The 21,621-nt window shown below is 44.3% G+C and overlaps 1 protein-coding gene and 1 long non-coding RNA gene across 3 annotated transcripts in view; one reads left to right on the top strand and one right to left on the bottom strand.

Moving 5' to 3' along the window:
* Positions 1-20,405, bottom strand: part of LAMA3 (laminin subunit alpha 3) — a 198,143-nt gene extending 177,738 nt beyond the window's left edge. The window contains 2 exon segments of the mRNA XM_032467526.1: positions 6,201-6,353; positions 19,892-20,405. Coding sequence (XP_032323417.1) covers positions 6,201-6,353; positions 19,892-20,194 — 456 coding nt within the window. The 5' untranslated portion in view covers positions 20,195-20,405.
* On the top strand, positions 1,319-9,592 carry LOC116659684. Of its 2 annotated transcripts, XR_004315051.1 has the most exons (4): positions 1,319-1,684; positions 6,184-7,037; positions 7,416-7,526; positions 8,108-9,592. It is a non-coding gene; the product is annotated as an uncharacterized LOC116659684 (long non-coding RNA). The 2 variants fall into 2 exon arrangements; XR_004315052.1 differs by lacking the exon at positions 7,416-7,526.
* Positions 20,406-21,621: the final 1,216 nt, after the last annotated feature.

The following is a 21,621-nucleotide window of genomic DNA, read 5'->3' as shown; positions in this document are numbered from 1 at the left end:
TCTTGGCAGCATAAGCCATCATCCTGGGAGTTCTCAAGAAATGAACCCCGGGAATATGTTTGCCATCAAGCACTATGAGAGATGAATTCGATGTGGACTGATCAACAGCCGGAGGTGGGGCACCCTCTCCAGCCCCTCCCTGGACTGCAGGCCTCGCCTTCCCAGGGGAGGCCAACCCCTGGTATCACCCCTCCTGACAAGGAAGGGCCCTCTGACAACTTAACAATGGCCTTAATCCTGGGACGCAGCCGAACGCCAGAGTCACAACAGCGTGTAACTCAGGGTCACCTGGTAAGAGTCACCAAGGAAGTCACAGTGACCTCTGTTTACCACTTTGTCATGTTAACGTGTATCTCAGAGAGCTCGAGAGAAAAGTCCAGCAGAAAAGTGTTGCTGTTTCCTAGCACAATTTCTATCTGTGTTTCTGATTCTTAGATTCATGTTGTTTGCCTACAGCCTGATGCTTAGATTTATGTTTGGAAGGAAACATATTTAACTCATTTTCTGTTATGACTGTTACACTTGTGGTGCCAGTTATATGGGAACTAGCAAATGTAAAATGTAAATGTTAGGGATATTTAAAAATTAGAGTGGAGACAGTGGTCAGGATGACAGAGCAGAAGGAGACTGGGCGCACCCCCTCTCAAGAACACACCAGAAGCACAACTAACTGTAGAACAATCACCAATGAAAAAGACTGGGACCTGCCAGAAAAGATCTTATACGGCTAAAGACACAAAGAAGGAACCACAACAAGACGGGTGGGAGGGGAGGACTTGTGATGTAATCAAATTCCATACTCCCCTGGGTGGGCAACCCACAAACTGGAGGATAATTACATTGCATTCCATCCAAATCATAACTCTCATGATTACATGGCCATTAATAGAAATTTATTAAGTACAAATTTACTCTGTATAAGATCGTATCTTCTAACTGTGCAATTGCTCTAAAATACTTAAATGATGTTGCAAAGAGACACAAATATCCTAAGTGGAACCAATTAATTACAGAGCCAAGGCTGGTCCACTCCAACCCAGAGATTTGGTCTCACAGCAATCTGCTTCCACTGGTACTATACCCTGGGGAAATTCAGACCCACCCTGAGTCATCCTTGGTTCATTCTACAGTCACTCAGCAAATATTTACTGAGTATCTACTATGTGCTGAACACTAAGCAAGATGTTGGGAGTAGAACATTCTGCAGTGAACACACATAGTCCCTGGCCTCCTGAAGCTTATAGTCTAGAGAATTCCTGAGAAATCTAGAAGACTGGGTCAAACATAAGAGTCATCCACTTTCTGGATTGAACTGTTATCCAACCAGGGGCCCAGCTGAGTCAGACTCTTGTGACCTCGCCTGCCAGGCATCCCTAGAAACAATTTAGTCTTGAAAGCCGGCAAACTCAGGGAGAATCAGAAACCAGCCCAGGCCTTCCTCCCATCTGACTCAGAACTGACAAGGGCCACGAAGAATGTTTTGGATTCATACACCAAAGTCTCATAAAAGTTGAAGAGGACAAGAAAAAAAAAAAAGGAAAAGAAAGAAAGAAAGGCTCTTAGAAGCCATCTGTATACTAAATTCACTCTCAGCTAGCTGGATCTCGTATTTACATCTGGACCCCGTATTTACATCTGGACCCTGAGGCGTTCACTGACCTATGCTGTGCCCGTGAAAAAACAGGTAGAGTAATGGGAAATTTCTCTATGACTTATTTTCTTGTCCTTTAAAAGTTATAATGCTGTTGCCTTCATTACTCTTAATCTGTGAGCTTTAGAAATATTTTTTCTGAATTTTCTACTTACTGCATTTTAAATAACTTTCTCAGAATTTTGGCTTGTCCAGAAACCCAGGGGGATTTCTGGGCCTCGGTCTAGGCCCCCTTTCTTCCCTGTCTTAGGGTCCTCTCTAAAATCAACTCTGAGACAAAGGCTTGAGTAGAGGTGGCTGATTTGGGAGTCGATCTCAAGAAGTACAAATCGAGAGAGAGGGACACAGAGGAGGGGGGAAAGCCAATGACAGGTGCTAAAGGGGCAGATTCTGCCAGGGCCAAATGGGGCCCAGTCCTGGTGGACACACTCTGAAGAACTGTGAAGAAAGCTCCTTGGAACTGTCCCAAGGGGAGGCAGGGAAATGGGCGGAGGGATTTCCAGCAACTCCTGTCCCTCCTGGGTTGAGGGTGGCCCGCGGGGGCGTTAAATCCCGCATTTCCCAGCTGCTCTAAACTCAAGCCCTGGAAAGAGCCCTCAGGCAGAAGCAGGGAGTCAGATGGAGGCCCTGGAGTTGGTACGTGGGATCGGGTGCAGGGGCCTTTCATCTGGGCTGCCCACTGAGGGGGCTGGGGGGCTGCAAGCAGGGCCTGGCCTCACAGCCTGTGCCTCTAACAAGGCCCACAGGCTGCCTTGTCCGCTGACCCACCAGCCGGGCCCCTCTCCCCAGCAACCTTGCAGAATAGGACACAACGTCATCTTTTCTCTTCACCTCCAGCCTCTGAGGCGATTCCTTCCGAGGTTTTTCTGGAGGGGTTGTCTGTTTGCTTTGTCTTTGTTTATTTCTACTACTAATAGGTTAAAAACAATACTCTTGGGGGCATGATGAGTCGCATAAGAGCCTTAAAATCCTTCTTGAGATGGTTTTCCTATTCCCTGGAGCCCAAGAGCCAAGTTTGCTCCGCTGTGGACCCTCGTCCCCCTCCTCCTTCCCACCTGAGAGCTAGCCCCTCCCAACCTCCTGGCCACCTTGACCTTGGAGGACAGTGAGATGGGAACCCCGGCCACACACACGTTCACATGTTTTCCCTTAATCCTCACCCTGGAGGAGGAAAAGCAGAGGTGAAGACAGAGTAAGATTCGTTCTGAAGGAAATCTCAGAGCCTAACTAGAGCCCATTGCTAAAGCCTCCTGGCTCCCAGGGGAGATCGTGGAAGTCATGTCCCACTGGCAAAAAACAAACTCCCTTATATTCCAAAAAGTCCCCTTTTAAAACCGGGGCACCCACATTCTGTTTCAAAAGTCAAAACGAACACATTATACTTGGCCAGACCAACGTTTCCAGTAAGACATCCCGTTCTTATTCTCTAGCCTGAAGCTGATGAGTAGTATATAATTTAACAGACTTGGACAGCCCAGAAAATGCCACTGCCTCCAAGGAATCGCAGGAACTTCCTACTTTGCCACCTTGTAAGGAGGAAAACGGCCCTTCAAGGTCGAGTCCTGAAGGCAATGTTTTGACTTGTCAAACTGTGTTGGCCAATAAAACCAAGAACAAAAACCAAGTGGTGCAAAAGGAGACAGAGAAAATGGACCCCCTCATGACAGCGTAAACTGTCAAACTGAAATCAAATTTCAGTTCTCCGTAGCTGGGAAAAAGTAATTCAGTGATAACAAGTTTATAGCCTGCATTTTATTTCCCAACCATGCATCAAGATTCACACTTCCTAAATCTAAGGTCTGTAGGTCACTATTCAGTTATTAAATCTAACCTCTCAGTGACGCTTTCATGGTTAACTCTAGCAAAAAGGAGAAACTAAAGATCCCACCAATGGAGTATAAAATATGAACCTTACAGGATAGAACATGCTCATTAAAGCACGTACTGCTGCAACACAAGAGGAAGGAAACACCCTCAGTCTGACATAATTTGTGTTGCTTTTCCTGTTTCTAGACATTTCTAGAGTATTTTCTGCAGGATTATATGCAGTGTTTTCTAGAGGAGCAGAAGTTAGGAGTCTGTCTGTTTTCATAATGAGCGTTTATTGAAGTTTACTTTATTCTATTAAATAAAAATTTAACTTACCGACCACTGGCCTGAAGAGGCTTCAAAACAAAGCAGCTAACTCATTCAAACCTCACGGCAATCCTACGAGGTGAGCGCTAATATTATCTCACTTTACACATGTGGAAACTGCCGCAGAGAGCAGTTACGTCTGTTGCTCCAGGTCACATGGCAGGTAAGAAGGGCACCAGGGCACGAGCCGAAGTGGGCGGACTCCAGGAACCACTCTCAGCCACCTACAGAGCAGCCTCCCCACCAGCAAGGAGGTGGGTGGGTGCACCAGTCCCAAAGATGTTCGCCGTAGCTCATGTCTGTCAGCCACCAGCAAATTACTAAATCGTTCTTATGCTGGTGGGATTTTTTTTTAATTCAACTGTCTTAATGAGGGGTTTTTCAGGTACATCAAAAGGGTACTTTTAAAAGGTATGTTTTTAAAAAATAGCTTCAAGGCAAAAAGAGCAAGTCCAGTAAGCACTGGTATGTTTGGTAAACATTTTGATGGGTTAAGATTCCCAGTTAACTATAGAAACCCTAGTTAAAAAAAATGGTACGGTAAGTAAATCCTAGTCATTATAGGCAAAATCTCTACTGAATTAATGCTAGAGGGATAAGAGTAATCCATTGTTGAAACTGGGGTTATAGAGTCTTTTCAAACCATGATGGATCTCCCTGAATTATCTCAGATGCAAATTGAGGGTGAAAATATTCTCAGGAGAGGCCAGATTTAACACAACACATGGGCAGAAGAGGTGGAGAGCCCTCCTGCCACCAAACTATCCCCAACCAAAATGAAGGTGACACGTTTGTTGGAATAAATCTCAGTATCATTTGATTTCCAGTCTGCAGGATGCATTTCCCTTTTTTTAATTGCTTGTGTATCCCAAACACCTAGAACAGTGCCTGGCACGTAGAAGGTACTAAGGAAATACCTGTTGAAGAAATAGGGTGAAATAGATGGGAGGCATTGCCTGGTCTGAAAGAGGGGGAGAAAAAGGTGCATTAACTTTCTATTGCTGCTAAACAAAATACCACACCTTGTGGCTTAAAGCACATTACTTATTATCTTGCAGCCCTTTATGTCAGGAGTCTGGACATGGTGTGACCAGGTTCTCTGCTCAGGGTCAAGTGCAATCAAGGTGTCCACTGGATAACTGAAAGACTGCTTCCAAGTCTGCACATGTTGTTGGTAGAATCCAGTTCCTTATGGTTGTAGAACTGAGGTTCCTCCTTTTTTCCTGGCTGTTGGCTCGGGCCACTCTCAACTTCTAGAACCCATTCTTAGGTCCTTACCATATGGCCATCTCCACGGGTCAGCAGGAAAATTTCATTTCAAGGTCAGCAGGAAAATTTCTCATGCTTTGAACCTCTTCCTTGAGGTAGGGCCCTTTGAAGAGCTCCCATAACTAGGAGAGGTCCCTCAAGATAGTCTTCCTTTTGAGCAACTGACATGGGACCTTAAACACATCTGAAAAATCCTGTCCTCTTTGTCATATAATGCCACCTTGTCACGGAAGTGACATCCATCGTATTTACAGTGCTGCCCACACTCAAAGGAGAGGGGCGTGTACCCCAGGAGGGAAGCATGCTGGGGACCATCTTAGCCTACCACAGCAGGATAGGCATGGACCAGTTGGCCAAATAAGGCTAAATATATGGTAGTCAGTGTTCATGGAGTCAGGATTTCCAGGAAAGGGAACGCTCTAAAAATATCTTCGCCATGCCCATGTTCGTAGTAGCATTATTAACAACATCATAAAGATGGAAGCAACCCAAGTGTCCACTGATGGATGAACAGATAAACAAAATGTGGTAACCATACAATGGAATGCTACTCGGCCTTTAAAAGGAAGGAAATTCTGACACAAGCTGCATCATGGATGAACCCTGAAGACATTATGCTCAGTGAAACAAGCCAATCACAAAAGGCTGATTTTGATCATATGATATGATTCCACTTACATGGGGTACCAAGTGTCGTCAAATTCAGAGAGACAGAAAACAGAATGAGGAGTTAGTGTTTAATGAGTACACAGTGCTAGTTTTGTAGGAGAAAGAAGAGCTCTGAAGACTGGGTACAATGACAACGTGAATGTACTTGACATCCTGAGCTGCAAGTGGCTAAGATGGTAAATTTTATGGTATGTGTACTTTACCACGATAAAAAATAATAATAAAAAAATCTTTGCCAATGAAACTACTTACAACTAATTTTTAACTCATTTAATAGACAGGTGTTGGTGTCTGCATTGTGACGAACTGCACGGAATGGTGAGGGACGCGAGCATTAATGTAACAGGCTCCTCAATGATTAGTGAATTAAAACTGAAGTTTGTTTTTGAAAATAATTATTATTTTTTATCAGAAATAACCACAGGAACAATGATCCAAACTAATTTTCCCCATTCCAGATGAAAGCGTAACTGACCTGGCCTAGATCCAAGGTGACGTTGACTTTGTTGTACCGTGTCCCGGAGGAGAGAGGAGGGCTTTGCCACCAACGTTCGGATCCATCAATTGCATTAGTGACTGGATGCGCTTTCCTGGGGTCCTCAGAATTGCAATAGTCACAGAACTGGCCCTGGGGAGAAAAAAAAAGCTCTTTTTTTATTTTTCAAGTAACTTTTTCTTCTCAATTTAGTAAAAGAGGTAATCAAAACAAAGACTGCTTTATACAGTTTAGAGATGTCAGCTGTTGAAATTCATGTTTTCTGAAGACAGTAGTAAGGCTCTCTCTTTTTTATTTGATCTTAAACTATATCCCCTGTTTATACCTGTTTCTCCTGTTCCTAAGATACACATTATATTTATCTCCCATCTGTTACAGCTATGTTTTTCTCGTCTTGTATGACACTTTAAGAAGAGCCTGTTGTGCTTGGGATGCAAAGATGTTTCCCTTCAGCAAATCCTTTTAAGTCTTCATATCCTCCTCTGCAGGCTCTGCGTCAGGCACTGAGATACAGGGAAGATCCCCGCTCACAGTCCCAGTGGAGGCGCCAAGCATAGAAATAACTATAAGGGAAGCAGGGATGGCAGGAGTGTAGAGCGCTGGTTCTAAGGGGGTAGACAGTCCATGGGCTCAGGAAAGGCAGGGTGGAAGAGGCGGGATTTCAGCTGCCTGTGAGGATGGGTAGGACCTTGGTAAGTGGCAGTGAGCAGCAACAGGGAAGGTGTTCCAGGCAGAGGAACCAGCACCAGCAAAGGCACAGGGACCAGCTGGTCCAGTTGACAGAGAGCACCAATAATAGAAGACAACATTTGAAAGGTAAGTGCCCCGGGGGAGATGTGGCTGGGCTGTGGATGCCAGAATGAGTAGCTGGCAGTTAATTTAGTAGGTAAATGGGAATCCATCTTTACCTGGAGTGGTATTTATTTGGCATTGTCATCTCTGTTGAAATTGGATTCTACTGATATCTCATCTTCTTAACTGAATTACTCTTTTTTGGTAGGCAGATTTTCTTGCCTCTGTTTTGGTTTGGTTCGGGTTTTTGGTGTGTTTTTGCCATGAAGAATTTCACCACCATTACCACCTAAAAAGCCTTTCATATATATTGAAAATATTTGAATTGAGTCAAAGGCTCATGCTTACCCAGGGGTGGACTTCACATACTGAAATGTTTGCTCCCCAATTAAATTATCTTAGGGCATAACCACCACAGAGGAGTGGGAGGCAGAAGCAAACTTAGACCCGCAGCGTCCCCAGAAATGTGCTGTGATGAAAGGGTGGCTCTGCTCCTCGTGGGCATCTTGGAAGGTAATTTTTAAATGTTCAAAGATAAATTTGATCCTGGCGTGAAAGCAAATGTGTGACCCAAAGTTTTCACTGAGTGGGTTACTGAGGGCTCTTTCACTTGTCTGTCTGCAAAAGCTTTTGACACAGAGATGAGAATAGTGTGAGATAAACAAGACTAGGGGCTCACGCTTTGAACTGTGTCAAGATTATTGTTAGCCTCGTCAAGTGGGAAATAGCAAATGTGATTAGAAGGGGCTAGAAGTAACGGGGACAAAGCTGTTCAGATAAACAACTAAACAGAGTTGAGATCCAAGGCTGGAGGGCCCCAGAGGACAAGGCAATGTTTGCCCAGAGGCCCACAGAGTGACCTATGCTTTTTTAGAAAGATGGAAAAAAACAGTCTCTCCTAGTTGCTAACATTTTCAATGATTCTCCTTAACCAAAAGCCTCTCATGTATAACACTTTGCAACTGAAGTCACAGGACAAACACCATATCGTTCTAACAAACGAGAGGCTGATTACGGCACCGCTCCCTAACACTTCTCTTTTATTACTGGAACAGTCATTTCTTCAACTTTTCCAAATTGCCTCCAATGTGTAGGGCACTGTGTTGGATGCGGACAAACATTAAGAGTTGGACCCTGCCCCGAAGAGACGGTGGCAGAGAAGAGAAACGTCTCAAACCCGACGTGTCACCAGCAGGTGCGGGGACCCAGCGAGCCCAGGGCCCGGGGAGCCCAGGAGAGGCACAGCACGCTCTGCTTGCTTCATCTTCACAGCGCTCTCAGGTGCGGGTCAAAGCCTTCAAAACTCAAAGACCCGGAAGTGAAGACTCACCGAGGTGCAGGGTCTCGCCTCAAACCACCCAGCCAGGACGGGCAGGAACCCAGACCCGTGCGTGGGTCCGGCCCCGGTACTCACAGCCCAGAACACTTTCCATCCTGGCCTTGCCGCTCAGCACGCTACATCAAAGAGCCTGTCTCAGATGTGGATGCCATGTGAGGCCACGCTGGAATAGCAATTATGTGCTTTTCCAAACACCTGCCCAGGGCCAGATGTGTGGGAAGAGACCCAGCTGAGGAGAGAACCCTGTCCGACAGAAGCTGAGAGGCATGCCCTGTGGCGGCACGGAAAACACACTCATCCATCAAAGCCCCCATCACATTATCACATCTGTGCTGCCACGAACCCCACTCCAAGCCATCACTCACGGAGGCTCCTGAGGTTACGTGCCTTCAAGGTACTGTCTCAAGTGCCCAGACCCAAGCCAGCTGGAGTCCTGATATGGAGAACATTCTGGAGTGTGCCCATTTCCAAACGTGGGATTGCTCCTTTGCAAAGATCTTATTCAGAACATTCTCCCTTCTGAGAGGCACAAAGCACATCGGCGTGGTTATCAACAATTAAGACGAGCATTCTGTACATTTCCTGAGCACCTCTAGGTCTGCATGTAGGGGGGTGAATGGCGATGGCTACACAGTGCAGGAGAGCACCCAGCTCTGCGGCCCCCATGCAGGCTTCACCCCACTGGGGACGGGGAGCTTTGCACCCCTGCTGTGCTGGGCTCCTGCAGGAAGGGATTTGAGAGATGAAACAAGGGGCTCGAGGTTGGTCCCAGGTATTTTTTAAAGGCAGATAAGCAAATACCTGCAAAGTTTATACCTGTTACTCAAAAACTGTCCATTCAGACCAAGTTCCAGAGATTTTTTTCCTTTTCACTTGTTTCAAAGAGATGCATTTTGGAGTAGAATGATGGAAGTTCAAATCCTGCCATACAGATGTCAATAAATACTTGTTAAATATACTAGTGGATGAATATTCCACACAAATATGTGTACCTGTGTGCTTTCAGGTAGCAGTTCTTTCCTTAAGAAGAAGCTACATTAGGGATCACGCACAAAAGACAAGCTGGCAGCCCTGGGAACACTGCCAGGTGTTAGTGGTCAACGAGGACAACAAGCTGATCTGAAAGTAACAGTCAAGACTATTCACTTACATGGAAGCCCCCAAAGTGTCCGTGAACAGATGACTGGATAAAGAAGACGTGGTGTATACATACAATGGAAAACTACTCAGCCATGAAAAAAGAATGAAATAACGCCATTTGCAGCAACATGGATGGACCTGGAGATTGTCATATTAAGTGAAGTAAGTCAGAGAGACAAGCATTATATGGTATCACTTATATGTGGAATCTAAACAATAGTACAAATGAACTTATTTATAAAACAGAAACAGACTCACAGACATAGAGTACACGAGGGCCTGAATCCTTGACTGTAACTCCCTCCAGAAAACTGCAATGCACTCCGTCTGGTGTGGGGAGGGCAGCTGCCCCCACAAGTCCTGCCAATAAAGCCCTGGGATTTTGCCTGTGGTGGAGCCGAAAAGATCACACATAGGATTCTGCCTAGAGATGGCCACCTCGCCTACCTCTTTAAAAATCCTGCAGCAGTGCAGTGCACTGAAGGCAGTCCTTCTCCACAGCTGACCTCAATCCTTCATGCTGCAACACTACACCACTCTTTTTATTTTGTCTTCAGTGAAGGTGGAGAACTGTTGGTTATAAACATCGGTATCATGGTCGTGAAGGCCCTGGCCTCATCTTTTCTACTCTGCTCTGTTTCAGCTACAATCCTCCTAAGCTACAGTGACAGGTGCCATATGTAACAGCCACGGAAAAACCGCACTCCAGCATGAAGGCGAGCAAGTGATCAAAGAAAAACGAGGCCGCCTATAACACCAAATGTGTGAGGGGTACCAACAGTTACTTCAAAGCCAGCCTGGTGCTCAGGGAGAGGGAACCAAGATTTTATCAGGTCCTGTTATTTCTATTAGAAAAAGGGCATTCAACAGATATATTTTTATTTAAATAAAAGCCTACTATTTGACCTAAAAGATAATGAAATAAAACAAGAGAAAGAAAAAATTAGTTCATGGCAATCTTACTAAAAGATTTTCCTAATGAGGTCTCCGAGCATTGTCCGCTACTTTTTCTGGTTAAAAACATTCATAATTCAATGTCACATTAAAGATACATTAAGTGATCAGCTGTCACAATGAATAGGGACGCTGCCTAGAAACAGGTGAGACATATAGAAAGGTTTTAAAGCCTAGAATTTTTGCATTCTCATCAAATCACTATGCAAACTACCCTGTGTAGAATCTTTGCCACCACTGTCTTTTGTGCACACACACAGCCCCTCAGCAATATTTAGTCTCTGCAGAGCCAATCCCAGGACATAAGGAATTGGATCTTTTGCTTCACAATCCCACCCCACCCTTCCCCTGATACAGCCCCCAGAGCCCTCACTAGTGCAGGAATCACCCAACCACTGGGCTCTGCTTAAACAAGGGATCCAAGGCTCACGGTACTGGTACCACCCCACCTGCGTTAGACCGTCCTTACTTCATGCCCCACTGACATGTTCTTCATATGTAAGGGCTACTCTCAGTGTGGGTGATCCCTAAATGTTTGTTTAGCCAAGAGCTCTCCTTATTCTGTTCAGGGACCACACTTTGAGTTATCAGACTGCAAAGTCTCAAAAGCAAAGCCCCTCTAGAACTGCCCAGAAGCTCCAGGCCCCCATCCTCCAGTCCCTCTTATACAGATGTCCCTTACACAGATAACTCACATGCTGACTGGTCACTAAACACGGCCGACTGACTGACAGCCTGGTTATCTGGCCTAAATACGAAGTTACTGCCATGGACTGAATATCCGTGTCCCCTCCCCAGATTCATATGTGAAGAGCTCACTCACTAGATGATGGTATTAGGATGAGGGCTCCACCTGCATAAGTGGGATTAGTGCCCTTATAAATAGAGAGACCCCCTCACCCTTCTCATCATATGAGGACAGACAGCAAAAAACAGCCATCAACGAACAAGTGGGTCCTCACCAGACAGTGAACCTGCCCACACCTTGACCTTGGACTTCCCAGCCTCCAGAACTGTGAGAAACAAATTTCTGTTGTTTACAAGCTACCCAATCCATAGTATTTTGTTATGGCAGCCCACATGGACTAAGACGGGCTGCCGTAACAAAGTACCACAAACTGGGCGGCTTAGAACAACAGAAGTTTATTGTCTCACAGCTCAGGAAGCTCAAAGTCTGCAGTCAGGGTGTCAGCAGGGCCCCTCTCCCTTTGAAATCTATGGAGGAAGGAGGCTTCCTTGCCTCTTCCAGCTTTGAGTGACCCAGTCCTGGTCCCTGGTCTCAGCTACAGCCTCAGACACCTCTACTTTGAAATTCAACACTCCAGGGCCACACCTGACTTCCAAAGGCAGGTTGGTGAAAGTTGGGTATTTTTTTTTAATCAAACAGCACTTCCATCAGGGTGCTGCTCCAATGGGAAAATTCTATAATGGTGCTGCCCTTTGAAAACCTCTTCAAAAGGCATCTATAAAGTGTCTACAACAGGCTGCCACAGGGAAGACAAACTGCAGGAAAATGTGGCCCCACCTTCAGGGAGCTTATGCTTGAATGAGGATACAGACATGAAAATCAATGGCTCCAAGGGGATGAGTGGAGTGAGTGAGGTGGTGCAGGGTTTGGCTGGAACAATGAGGGAAAAGCAGTTGGTAGCACAGCACAGCGGGTAAGAGCATGAACTCTGCAGCCAGAGTGCCTGGCTTTACCACACACCAGCTGTGTGACCTTGAACAAATCACTTCACCTCTCTGTGCTTCAGTTTCCTCATATGTACAATGAGCATGCTAGGAGTACCTCCTTCATCAATTGTTGTGAGGATTAAAAGTCAGTTTGTGAAAGGTGCTTTAGAACAGCACCAGGCTTCAGTAAGTGTTGTATAAGTGTGTGTTAGACTAATGCCCTGCACTAAACAGGGGAGTAAGTCTGCTGGTTAGTAGGCTGTTCTCCCTACTCACCACTCTGCCTGCTCTTATTTGGCATCACTTCTGTACACAGCATATGGTGCAACTTGAAAGTAACAGAGAATTAGTCTATTTCCTACTTCTTATAGTGAAGGTATGCATAGATAATCTAATTAAAACCCATATTTCTCTCACGCTAATATTCATTTATTAATTACACACGTATTTTCTAAGCATCTAGGATGGGAAAACCACTGAGAGAATATAATATGCTTATGACATTGAGAAACTGGCAGGACATGCGGGACTCAATGAGTTGGCTTTCCCCAGGGCAGGCTCCACCCTGTTGGCAGGAGGGATCTAATCAAGGATCTGCTAGCTCATGCACACAGCTCTATTTTGTGAAGCAGAAAAGGGCTCCCTGCCTCTGAGCAGATACAGCTTTGCCCAGGCTGGATTTTCAGCCCCCTTGGCCAGGAGCCCATGTATACAGCACAATCCAGGCAGATTCACTGACTAATACCACTGAGGTACCATTTAATAACCTTTTCCTCACTAGGCAGATGGTTCCAAAGGTTGAGCAAGAGTTAACACAGGTTTCATGAAAGCCTTCATCACAACCGGAAACACATTTAAGATTAACAACCTATTTTTCATTGGAAACCATGGAAACCAGATGACAGTGAGATGATATAAAGTGCTGAAAGGAAAAAACCAGTCAGTCAAGAATTCTATACCTGGTAAAATTAGTCTTCAAAAATGAGGGAGAAATTAACACATTACCAAATAAACAAAAGCTGAAAGAGTTTGTTGCTAGTAGACCTGCCCTACGAGAAGTGTTAAAGGGAGTTCTTTGAGCTGAAATAAAGGACATTAGACAGTAACTCAAAGCCATACAAAGAAATACAGAACACCAGTACAGGTAACTACATAGGTAAACACGAAAGCCAGCATTATTGTATCTTTGGTTGGTAACTCTTCTTCCTATATGATTTAAAAGACAAATGCATAGAACAATAATTATATTTTTATCTTGATGGGCAACAAAGTGTAAAGATGTAATTTTGTGACAATAACATCATAAAAATTGGGGACAGACTTGTAGAGGCAGAGTTTTGGATGCTATTAAAGCTAAGTTGATATCAACTCAAATTGGATCACTATAAATTTAGAATGTTAATTGTAATCCCCAGAGAATGCACTAAGAAAATAACTTTTAAAAATTTACAGAATGGGAAATGAGGAGGAAGTCAAGATAGTACATTAGAAAAAGAAATTAAACACAAAAGTAGTAAAGGAGGAATTGAGGAACCAAAAAACATGTGACTCATAGAAAGCAAATAACAAAATGGCAGACGTAAGTCCTTCATTATCAGTAATCAATCTAAATGTAAATGGATTAGACTTACCAATTAAAAGCAGAGATTGACAGAATGGATTTAAAAAAAAACATATATATGATCCAAATATATGAGGTCTATAAGAAATTCACTTTAGTTCCAAAGACATAAATAAGTTGAAAATGAAAGGATATAAAAAGGTGTTCCATGTAAACAGTAACCAAAGGGAGTTAGAATGGATGATACTAACATCACACAAAATAGACATTAAGCCAAAAGTTGTTACAAGAGATAAAGGCAGACATTATACAATGATAGAAAGGCCAATCCATCAAGAAGATATAACAGTTTAAATATATCTGCACCAAACAAAAGAGCCTCAAATATACATGAAGCAAAGATCCATAGAACTGAAGGGAGAAATAACTCTATAATAATAGTTGGAGACATCAATGCTCCATTTTCAATAATGGGCAGTTTCTCAAAATCTTGAACTTCTGATATGATCTAGCAATTCCACTCCTAGGAATATACCCAAGATAACTGAAAACACACATCCCCACAAAGATTTGCTTGTGAATGTTCATACCAGCATTACTTATAACAGCCAAAGTCTAGAAACTATGCAAATGTCCATCAACTAGCAAATGGATAAAGAAAATGAGGTATAGCCATACAATGGCATACTGTTTCCTGCAAAAAAAGAGAGAAACAAACTACTAAATCATGCAACAGTATGAAAGAACTTCAGAATCATTATGCTGAATGAAAGAAGTCAGACACGAAAGACTACATGTTATGTGATTCCATTTATATGAAATTTCCAGAAATGGCAAATCTTTAGAGACAGAATTCAGACTAGAGACAGGAGCAGAAACTATGTGAACAGGCACAAGAGAACTTTGGGGGCTGTTGGAAATGTTCTAAAACCAGATTCTAGTGACAGTTGCCCAACTCCATAAACTTACTAAAAATGACTGAATTCACACTTACAATGGATGCATGCTATGGTATTTAAACCATGCTTCGATAAAGCTGCTAAAAATGACTCACAAGCCCCAATCTAGTTTTGGTAAAAGAAGTGAAGAAAACCCATAGCGTTCACATTCATACATGCACTAAAGATATAAAACACACAAATGTATGTATATATATGCATGACTGGTACATTATGCTGTACACTAGAAATTGACACACTGTAACTGACTATACTTCAATAAAAATTTTTTTAAAGAGATATAAAACACACACAGTTATCCTTCTGTAATGGTTTAGGTGCAGTGCTCTTATAAGTGAGGGGCTGAAATTAATAACTTTTTGTCCTCTCCTTTCCCTGTGACTGTATTTCTTTTTCTCGGATTAAATGATCCACACTCTCAATGGCACTGGTGATTCAGAGCATGAAATAAAATCTTGCAATTCAAGAACTGCACATTCCCAGTTCTAACCCCTCACCAGCAACCCTGAAGGTCCATGAGCTCCAGTAACCTATGAGGTTTTGAGGAACAAATTTAAACTGCTGTTTAAATTTAAATTAAATTTCACTGGTGAGTGAACTCGCCAAAGGAAAACACTTACGTAGGCTTCAAACAATTTGTACACAAACTTTCATTGCTAACCTTTGGTTAATGTCCACAAACACACAACTATTAGGAAAATCATCTTTGAAAAAGGATCACTTATCTTTCAACTGCTGACTGTAATAATTTGAAGTTTCAAAATAACTCATTAATAATTTTTAACAAATATATCACTGGATATAGTAAATGTCTTAGATTTCCCCCAAATTTTCACATCAGTTTCACAAAGGAAAAGGCCCATGTCGAAGCTAATAAGTGGCTCTCTTTCACAATAGTTCTCTAAACAGAGCCTTAGTGAAGTTGTTTCCTGTTTATGGCTATTAATCCAAGTTACACGAACACACAACTGGGACTGCTTTGCGGCAAGCACGCTCACGCTTAGCCACAACTCAGGCGTTGTGTACTTCTCTATCAATATCATTCACGTTCCGTACAAATTTTTATGCATATATCAAAGCGCAAGGAAAGAACATATAAAAGATGTGTTGAACTGTCAGTGCACAAAATTGAGATCATATGTTTGGTAAATACGTACATTTCATTTCTTGTAAGCATAGTGCTTATGCCAAGCTAAACCAAACACAAGGTTATATTTTCAACATAGCTTTCCACTTCCATTTTATCATCACCTCTATCAGATATCAGTCTTCAGTCGTCCCTTGGTATCCACGAGGGATTGGACCAAAAGCTGCAGATACTTAAGTCCCTTATATAAAATGGTGCAGTATTTACATATAACCTACACACATCCTCCCAGATATTTTAAATTATCTCCAGATTATTAATAATATGTAATACAATGTAAATGCTATGTAAATAGTTGCCAGCTTAGGGCAAATTCAGGTTTTGTTTTTAGGAAAGTTCTGGGGTTATTTTGATCCACAGTTGGTTGAATCTACAGATACGAAACCCAACGATACTGAGGGCTGACTGTAATAATGTCTTTACATTCCATAGGTAAGTAAACATTTAAAATTAAAGCACAAAGTGACATATTTTGGTTGTAATTACTTTTCATCAGAACCAAATTAATTTGCATATTTTTCTTGTCTGCACTTCATATTAACTATAGCCTTCAACTCTATCTTCACTCCACCATCCTTTCATTCAATATTTTCCTATTCTGTTACAGGCTTTTGTTAAGCACCAAAGATTCAACCATGAAGCAGACAGACAGGATATCTGAATCACAGAGCTCTCAAACACCAAAAACTTAATGTCTGAGCAGTAACAAGTATATAAAATCTTACTTAATGAATCTTAAGTCCAGAGAAACCACAGCAAACATTTTTCACACAACAAACAAAATGCAGACTTGTTAAATGGCTTACCTGCTGACACATGCTACTATTCAAGTATCAGCACTGTTATTATAGAATAGAGACCATAAACCCAGCGTTTTTTCCTAAGATGTGACTTTTATCCATTTTTTACATTTTTCACAAAATCCATTTGGCCTGAAATTCTAAACCCTGGCTGGCCCCAAAGATTTAATTTTAGAAAGTTCAAAGAAATAGAACTATTTTAGTGAACTCTCCTCCAGTTCCCATCTTGAATGTACATGTGCAGATTCAAGATGATCATCACTCAGGAACGACCAAATGATTAATCCCAGTCTCTCTTCCCTTCCCCCGCCTGTCTCCCACCACCCCTCACTTTTCTGAAAGGCAGGTTTGCACCAGCTGCTGCCAATACTGGGCTAGAACAAGTGTCTGATAGCCCGGCTTCTGGAACTCGCCTTCCCCTTGTCTCCAGCACGCTTCTCAATACCTGAGAATCTCCCACATCAGCAATCAGTGCACCTTCTCAAGCCCTCAACTGTGAAAGCAAAAGTGCTACTCAGCAGAGCTTTTGTTCATCCCTTATTTTTAGGGAACAAGAAGGTGTAACACCAGATACCATTCTTCTTCTGCAGGCTACCTCTTGGCCTGGAAATGCAGTCTGCTGAGTAACCTCAAAAAGTCACTTCCTACTCTGTTCAGGACTGTGGACCCAAGTTTAAGGATCTATTCTGGAAACTCAGAACAAGAGTTTTCAGAACAAGAAACATGACTTTTCTGAACTTCCAAAACAGTAGTGCCAGCCAATTACACTCAATAAAAATGCCAGCTGAGGAGAAAGAGGGTTGGCCCATTTCTAGGCAAATCCAGGGAAGAAGAGGCAGCTGAAAATTTCCTTGATACCTTCCTTCTCCTTGCATTCACTCTCCCCACAATGAGAACAGTTCTCTCCAAAGCTGAGTGTGCCAGGCAACCCAGTGGGGGACAAGAAGGGAGCATTAAAACTGTTTATTTTACTTAAAAAAAGAAGAAATTTAGTTTTTCTATTTAATATGCAGATTGCTTAAGGGACTTCACCCAGCCCACAAGTCAGCTGGTCACAAGTCACCAAGAGTTCTCAGCGTCTGTTCAAGGGAAGGAGAGGAGCCATCATCTGATCATGACGCACCAAAGCTTACGAGGACCTTTGAATCCACGTGTGCATTTGGATTCTATTCTCCTAATTAGCAGAACAGTTACAACCTTGTACTGAAATGGGGCGTGACTATGAAATTCTTTTGGCTATACAGGTTCACTGGTTTGCTCATGGAAAGTTACTTAAAAGACCTCAAATTTAAAGATGAGTTACACTTTTTCCCCCAACAAAAATTCCAAACTGGCTAACTTTTTGCTGGAATGACAAGTGACATTATATACTACCCGACAGATATTTACAAAACAGAGGTACTTACTCTCTATCATCAAAGAAAAGTGTTATTTTTTTAAATGTGTGAAAAGGTAAATACTGTTCTAAAGAAATGTATGCTTTGGATGGAAAGAGCATTTTGAAAATTACATGTTTGGAGATGTTTCATCTTTTGTTGCTAAAAAGACAGAACTGTGTTACTCTAAAGGTTCTCATATTTGCACATCTTAAAAACACGGAAATACAATTCTATAACATTTAAATAGTTTCCAAAAGAAAAATGAGTTTTGAATCTACTGTTTATACATTAAAACACAATACTTTCCTGCCAGGAAGTACTGAATTCCACCTGAAAAATGAACATTCAGTAGCCAAGTTTCTACTTTAAAAAAAAAATGTTAGAATAATTGGAGGATGAAGCAGAAGTAAGAATACCATGATTGAGAAAACTCGTACAGGGTCCTAACTCTCAGAAAGGCCCCTCAGTTTAATGCTCTGCTATCACGATCTTGAAATTCATAAGTTTTCAACAAGGAGCTCCACGTTTTCATTTCACAATGTACTCTGTAAATTCTGCCTCTGGTTCTGGAACTCAGGAGTCATGCAGTTCTTCCATTTAAATTTACATATGTTTGAGGTATCTTTTCGGTGACGACAACCATTAAATTCCAGTGTTCATGTAAAACCAACTTTGACTATATAATAAGTGCAAAACTAAACTTGTCAAAAATAATTATATAGATTTACATCTGTATATTTGTTTATACTAGTTATATACAATAACAAAAATATTTAGAGATAGCAAAATTATTGGGTGCTGTTAATAAAGAAAACGAAGTATTTTCATCATTGTTATTTGGTTTTTCTATTTTTGTATGTTTTGTAAGCACAAACTAATAAAGTCATATATGCATGTAACAAATAAATTAGCATATATTGTGTAAGAATATACTGCGTGTTCAACAACTTTCTATTTCTGGAAGTGCGTAGTCAAAAGACTTTCTAAAACACTGACCTAGACTATGAATGATAATCTTTCGCTTTAGGAGCCCAAACTCCAAAATTACTCCCTCTTCCGGCAAACACTTTACTCAACAGTATTTCCCAGGAGAGGGAGGGAGGCAACGATGGCTTTATGTAAAGAGGATTTGGAGTTGGGACTGGGTTCAAATCCAGATGCCCTACTTTATGACGCAGGCACACTTCTTAACCTGCTCACTTACTCCAGCTCCCAGCGCACGTGTGAGGGTCGCGTGTGTAAGGACCTGGCACACTTCCAGGTGCTGAGGAAGCAGCAGCGACACTAGCGCTCACACAGGTGTTCGTGCGAAGAGGCTCTCATGGGCTCCGAGCACCGTGTTTCTCTCTGTCCATCTCATATGCCCCCGTGACTCTGGATGGCGGCGCTTCGGGCGGTGGGGTGAAGTGCGTTTTTTCCGTGAGACCGGAGTGGTCTAAAAGTTCTCTCTTAAAATACGCCACGGAATCTAACTGCTACCACCTTCTCTGCATAAGGTCGGGGAGACAAAGAGCCTCGAAGGAGGGGCGCCGGTGAAGCCCAGGGGACTTAAGGCCTGGCCAGGCGCTACCTGGGTGACGAAGGCAGGAAGGACCGCAGTTCACTGCATCCCTGGAGCGCGCGGCGTCGGACTTTCCTCCTGGGCTCGCCCAGACTTACCTCAGCCTTCACTCACCTCGCGCGCGTTTCCCATCCGGGCCTCGGGCGGCGCGGCGGCGAGGGCGGCGCTCCCTGAGGGTCACTCCCGGGTCACTGCGCCCACCTCCCGGGGTCGCCGGCACGCGCAGGGGTTGGGGAGCACTGCGCGGCGGCCTCGGGTCACGAGAGTGCGGGGAAAGGCCCAGCCCCTTCGCCCCGCGGGGCCGGCCCGTGAGGGGAGGGAGCCCGCCGTCCCCGCCGCCCCCCGCTCTCGCCCCGGACCTTACCTGGATGGTGTGGCCGCTGCTCGGGGCGGTGGGCCCCCCGACTAACTTGCAGTAAAGCTCGGGCCGGGGCCGCGCCCCTCCCGGCTCCCGCTCCCCGCAGGTGGCGGTGGCCCAAATCTTCGCCGCCTCGGCCAGGTTGAAGTAGGGCGGGTGCAAGCTGCGCGGGGCCCGGGCCGGTGGGTCCCGGGCCGGTGGGTCCCGAGCGGCCGCGCACACAACTGGAGGCAGCAGCGGCACCAGCAGCAGCAGCGGCGGCAGCACGGACCCGGGTGCCCAGCCCCGAGCCCGCGCGGCCGCCGCCATCCCGCCGCGCGCGGTCCTCCTGCCTCGGCGGCCCGCGGAGGGGCTCGGGGGCACCGCGGTCCCGGGGCACGAGCCTCACGCGACCAGCGAGCGCTGCCCGGGTGTGGGCGGAGGCTCCGGATCCGCGCCGACGCCCACGCCCCACGCGCCGGGAGCCCGGGGCCAGTGGGCGGCTTCTCGCGTTTGGAACGTGCCGCGGCCGGAGCGGGCACCCGCCCGATCAGGAACTGACAGCGCCCGGCCTTGGCCCGCAGACGTCGTCGCTGCAAACTTCGCGCGCGGGGAGGGCGGAAGGCGTTCCCGGCTCCCAGTCTGGCAGCTGAAGCGGGGGCCCGGACCGCTCCAACTTCCCACGGCCAAGGCAGAGATTAGATACTCCTCTTCTGCAGATGATGGACCAGGGGGAAGGGAGAAGGACGCTTGAGGCGAATGGGGTGAGACAGCAGAGGCAACTGCCACTGCCTGCAGAACTTACACCGAAGACATTGTGGCTTCCCAGACGAGTCTCAATTGTCAAAGAACAAGTCCCTCAATTCTCAGACACCGTGTATGGCGCTGCAGCCACATACTGAGTATGGGATCAAAGAAGCTCCGGGGAATAGGGAGTGGCGGAACGTACACAATTTGGAGACAGCCAATAGTGCCAGTTTGCCAAACCGTAGAGGTACTTTGGAGGAAATCCTTTAGACGCCCAATCTGCCATATTTTACAGAGATGTTGAGTATCTGACTCGAGCTGTCCGTCTCTGAGCAGAGGGTAGAATCCCCCACCTACCAAGGGCTGAAGCTTGGTCTCCTACTCAGGACATCCGACCCAAACGGAGCCCATGAACGCCCTCTAACAAGTAGAGGAGGGTGTCTTTGCTGCAGATCAGGAAGGACAAAAGTGTCCCCAGAGGAAGCAGGACTGAAAACTTAGAAAGACGGAGAAGGAAAAAAGAGGGAAGGTCGGGGAGCGCTGCTTGGAGACAGACTGAGATACGGCTTAAAATGGCACAGCTGAAAGGAGAGAGAACTAACCAGTACAGCGATTAAATAGTGGGGTATGTTGTAGAAGAAAGTGTGTATATTTCATCTTCTGTTCTTCAATAATAAAAAGAGGGGGAAAGGAATTTGTGAGCAGAACACAAACAGAAGAAGCTATAAAGGCGGATAAGTTGACTCCATAAAAAATAAAAGTGTGTACCTCAAAAAGTGAACCAAACAAAAATAGAAAACAGATGAGGAAGGAGAAAATTTATGCCATGAATGGATTAATGACTTTCATATATAATTTTTTTTACAAAATAATTACAAGAAGCTGAAAACTCGTGGCTAAGAAACCTAACAATTCACAGGAAATAATTTTTTTTAAACTAACAAACATCTAAGAGAAGTTTGACCTTTCTGAGAATTGAAATGCAAGCAAAGTACCAGTGAGACTCATGT

This window comes from Camelus ferus, chromosome 24 (genome assembly GCF_009834535.1).
Source record: "Camelus ferus isolate YT-003-E chromosome 24, BCGSAC_Cfer_1.0, whole genome shotgun sequence".
Taxonomy (NCBI): Eukaryota; Metazoa; Chordata; class Mammalia; order Artiodactyla; family Camelidae; genus Camelus; species Camelus ferus.
Note: the sequence above shows the minus strand (reverse complement) of the source record. Positions and strands in the feature narration are given on the sequence as shown.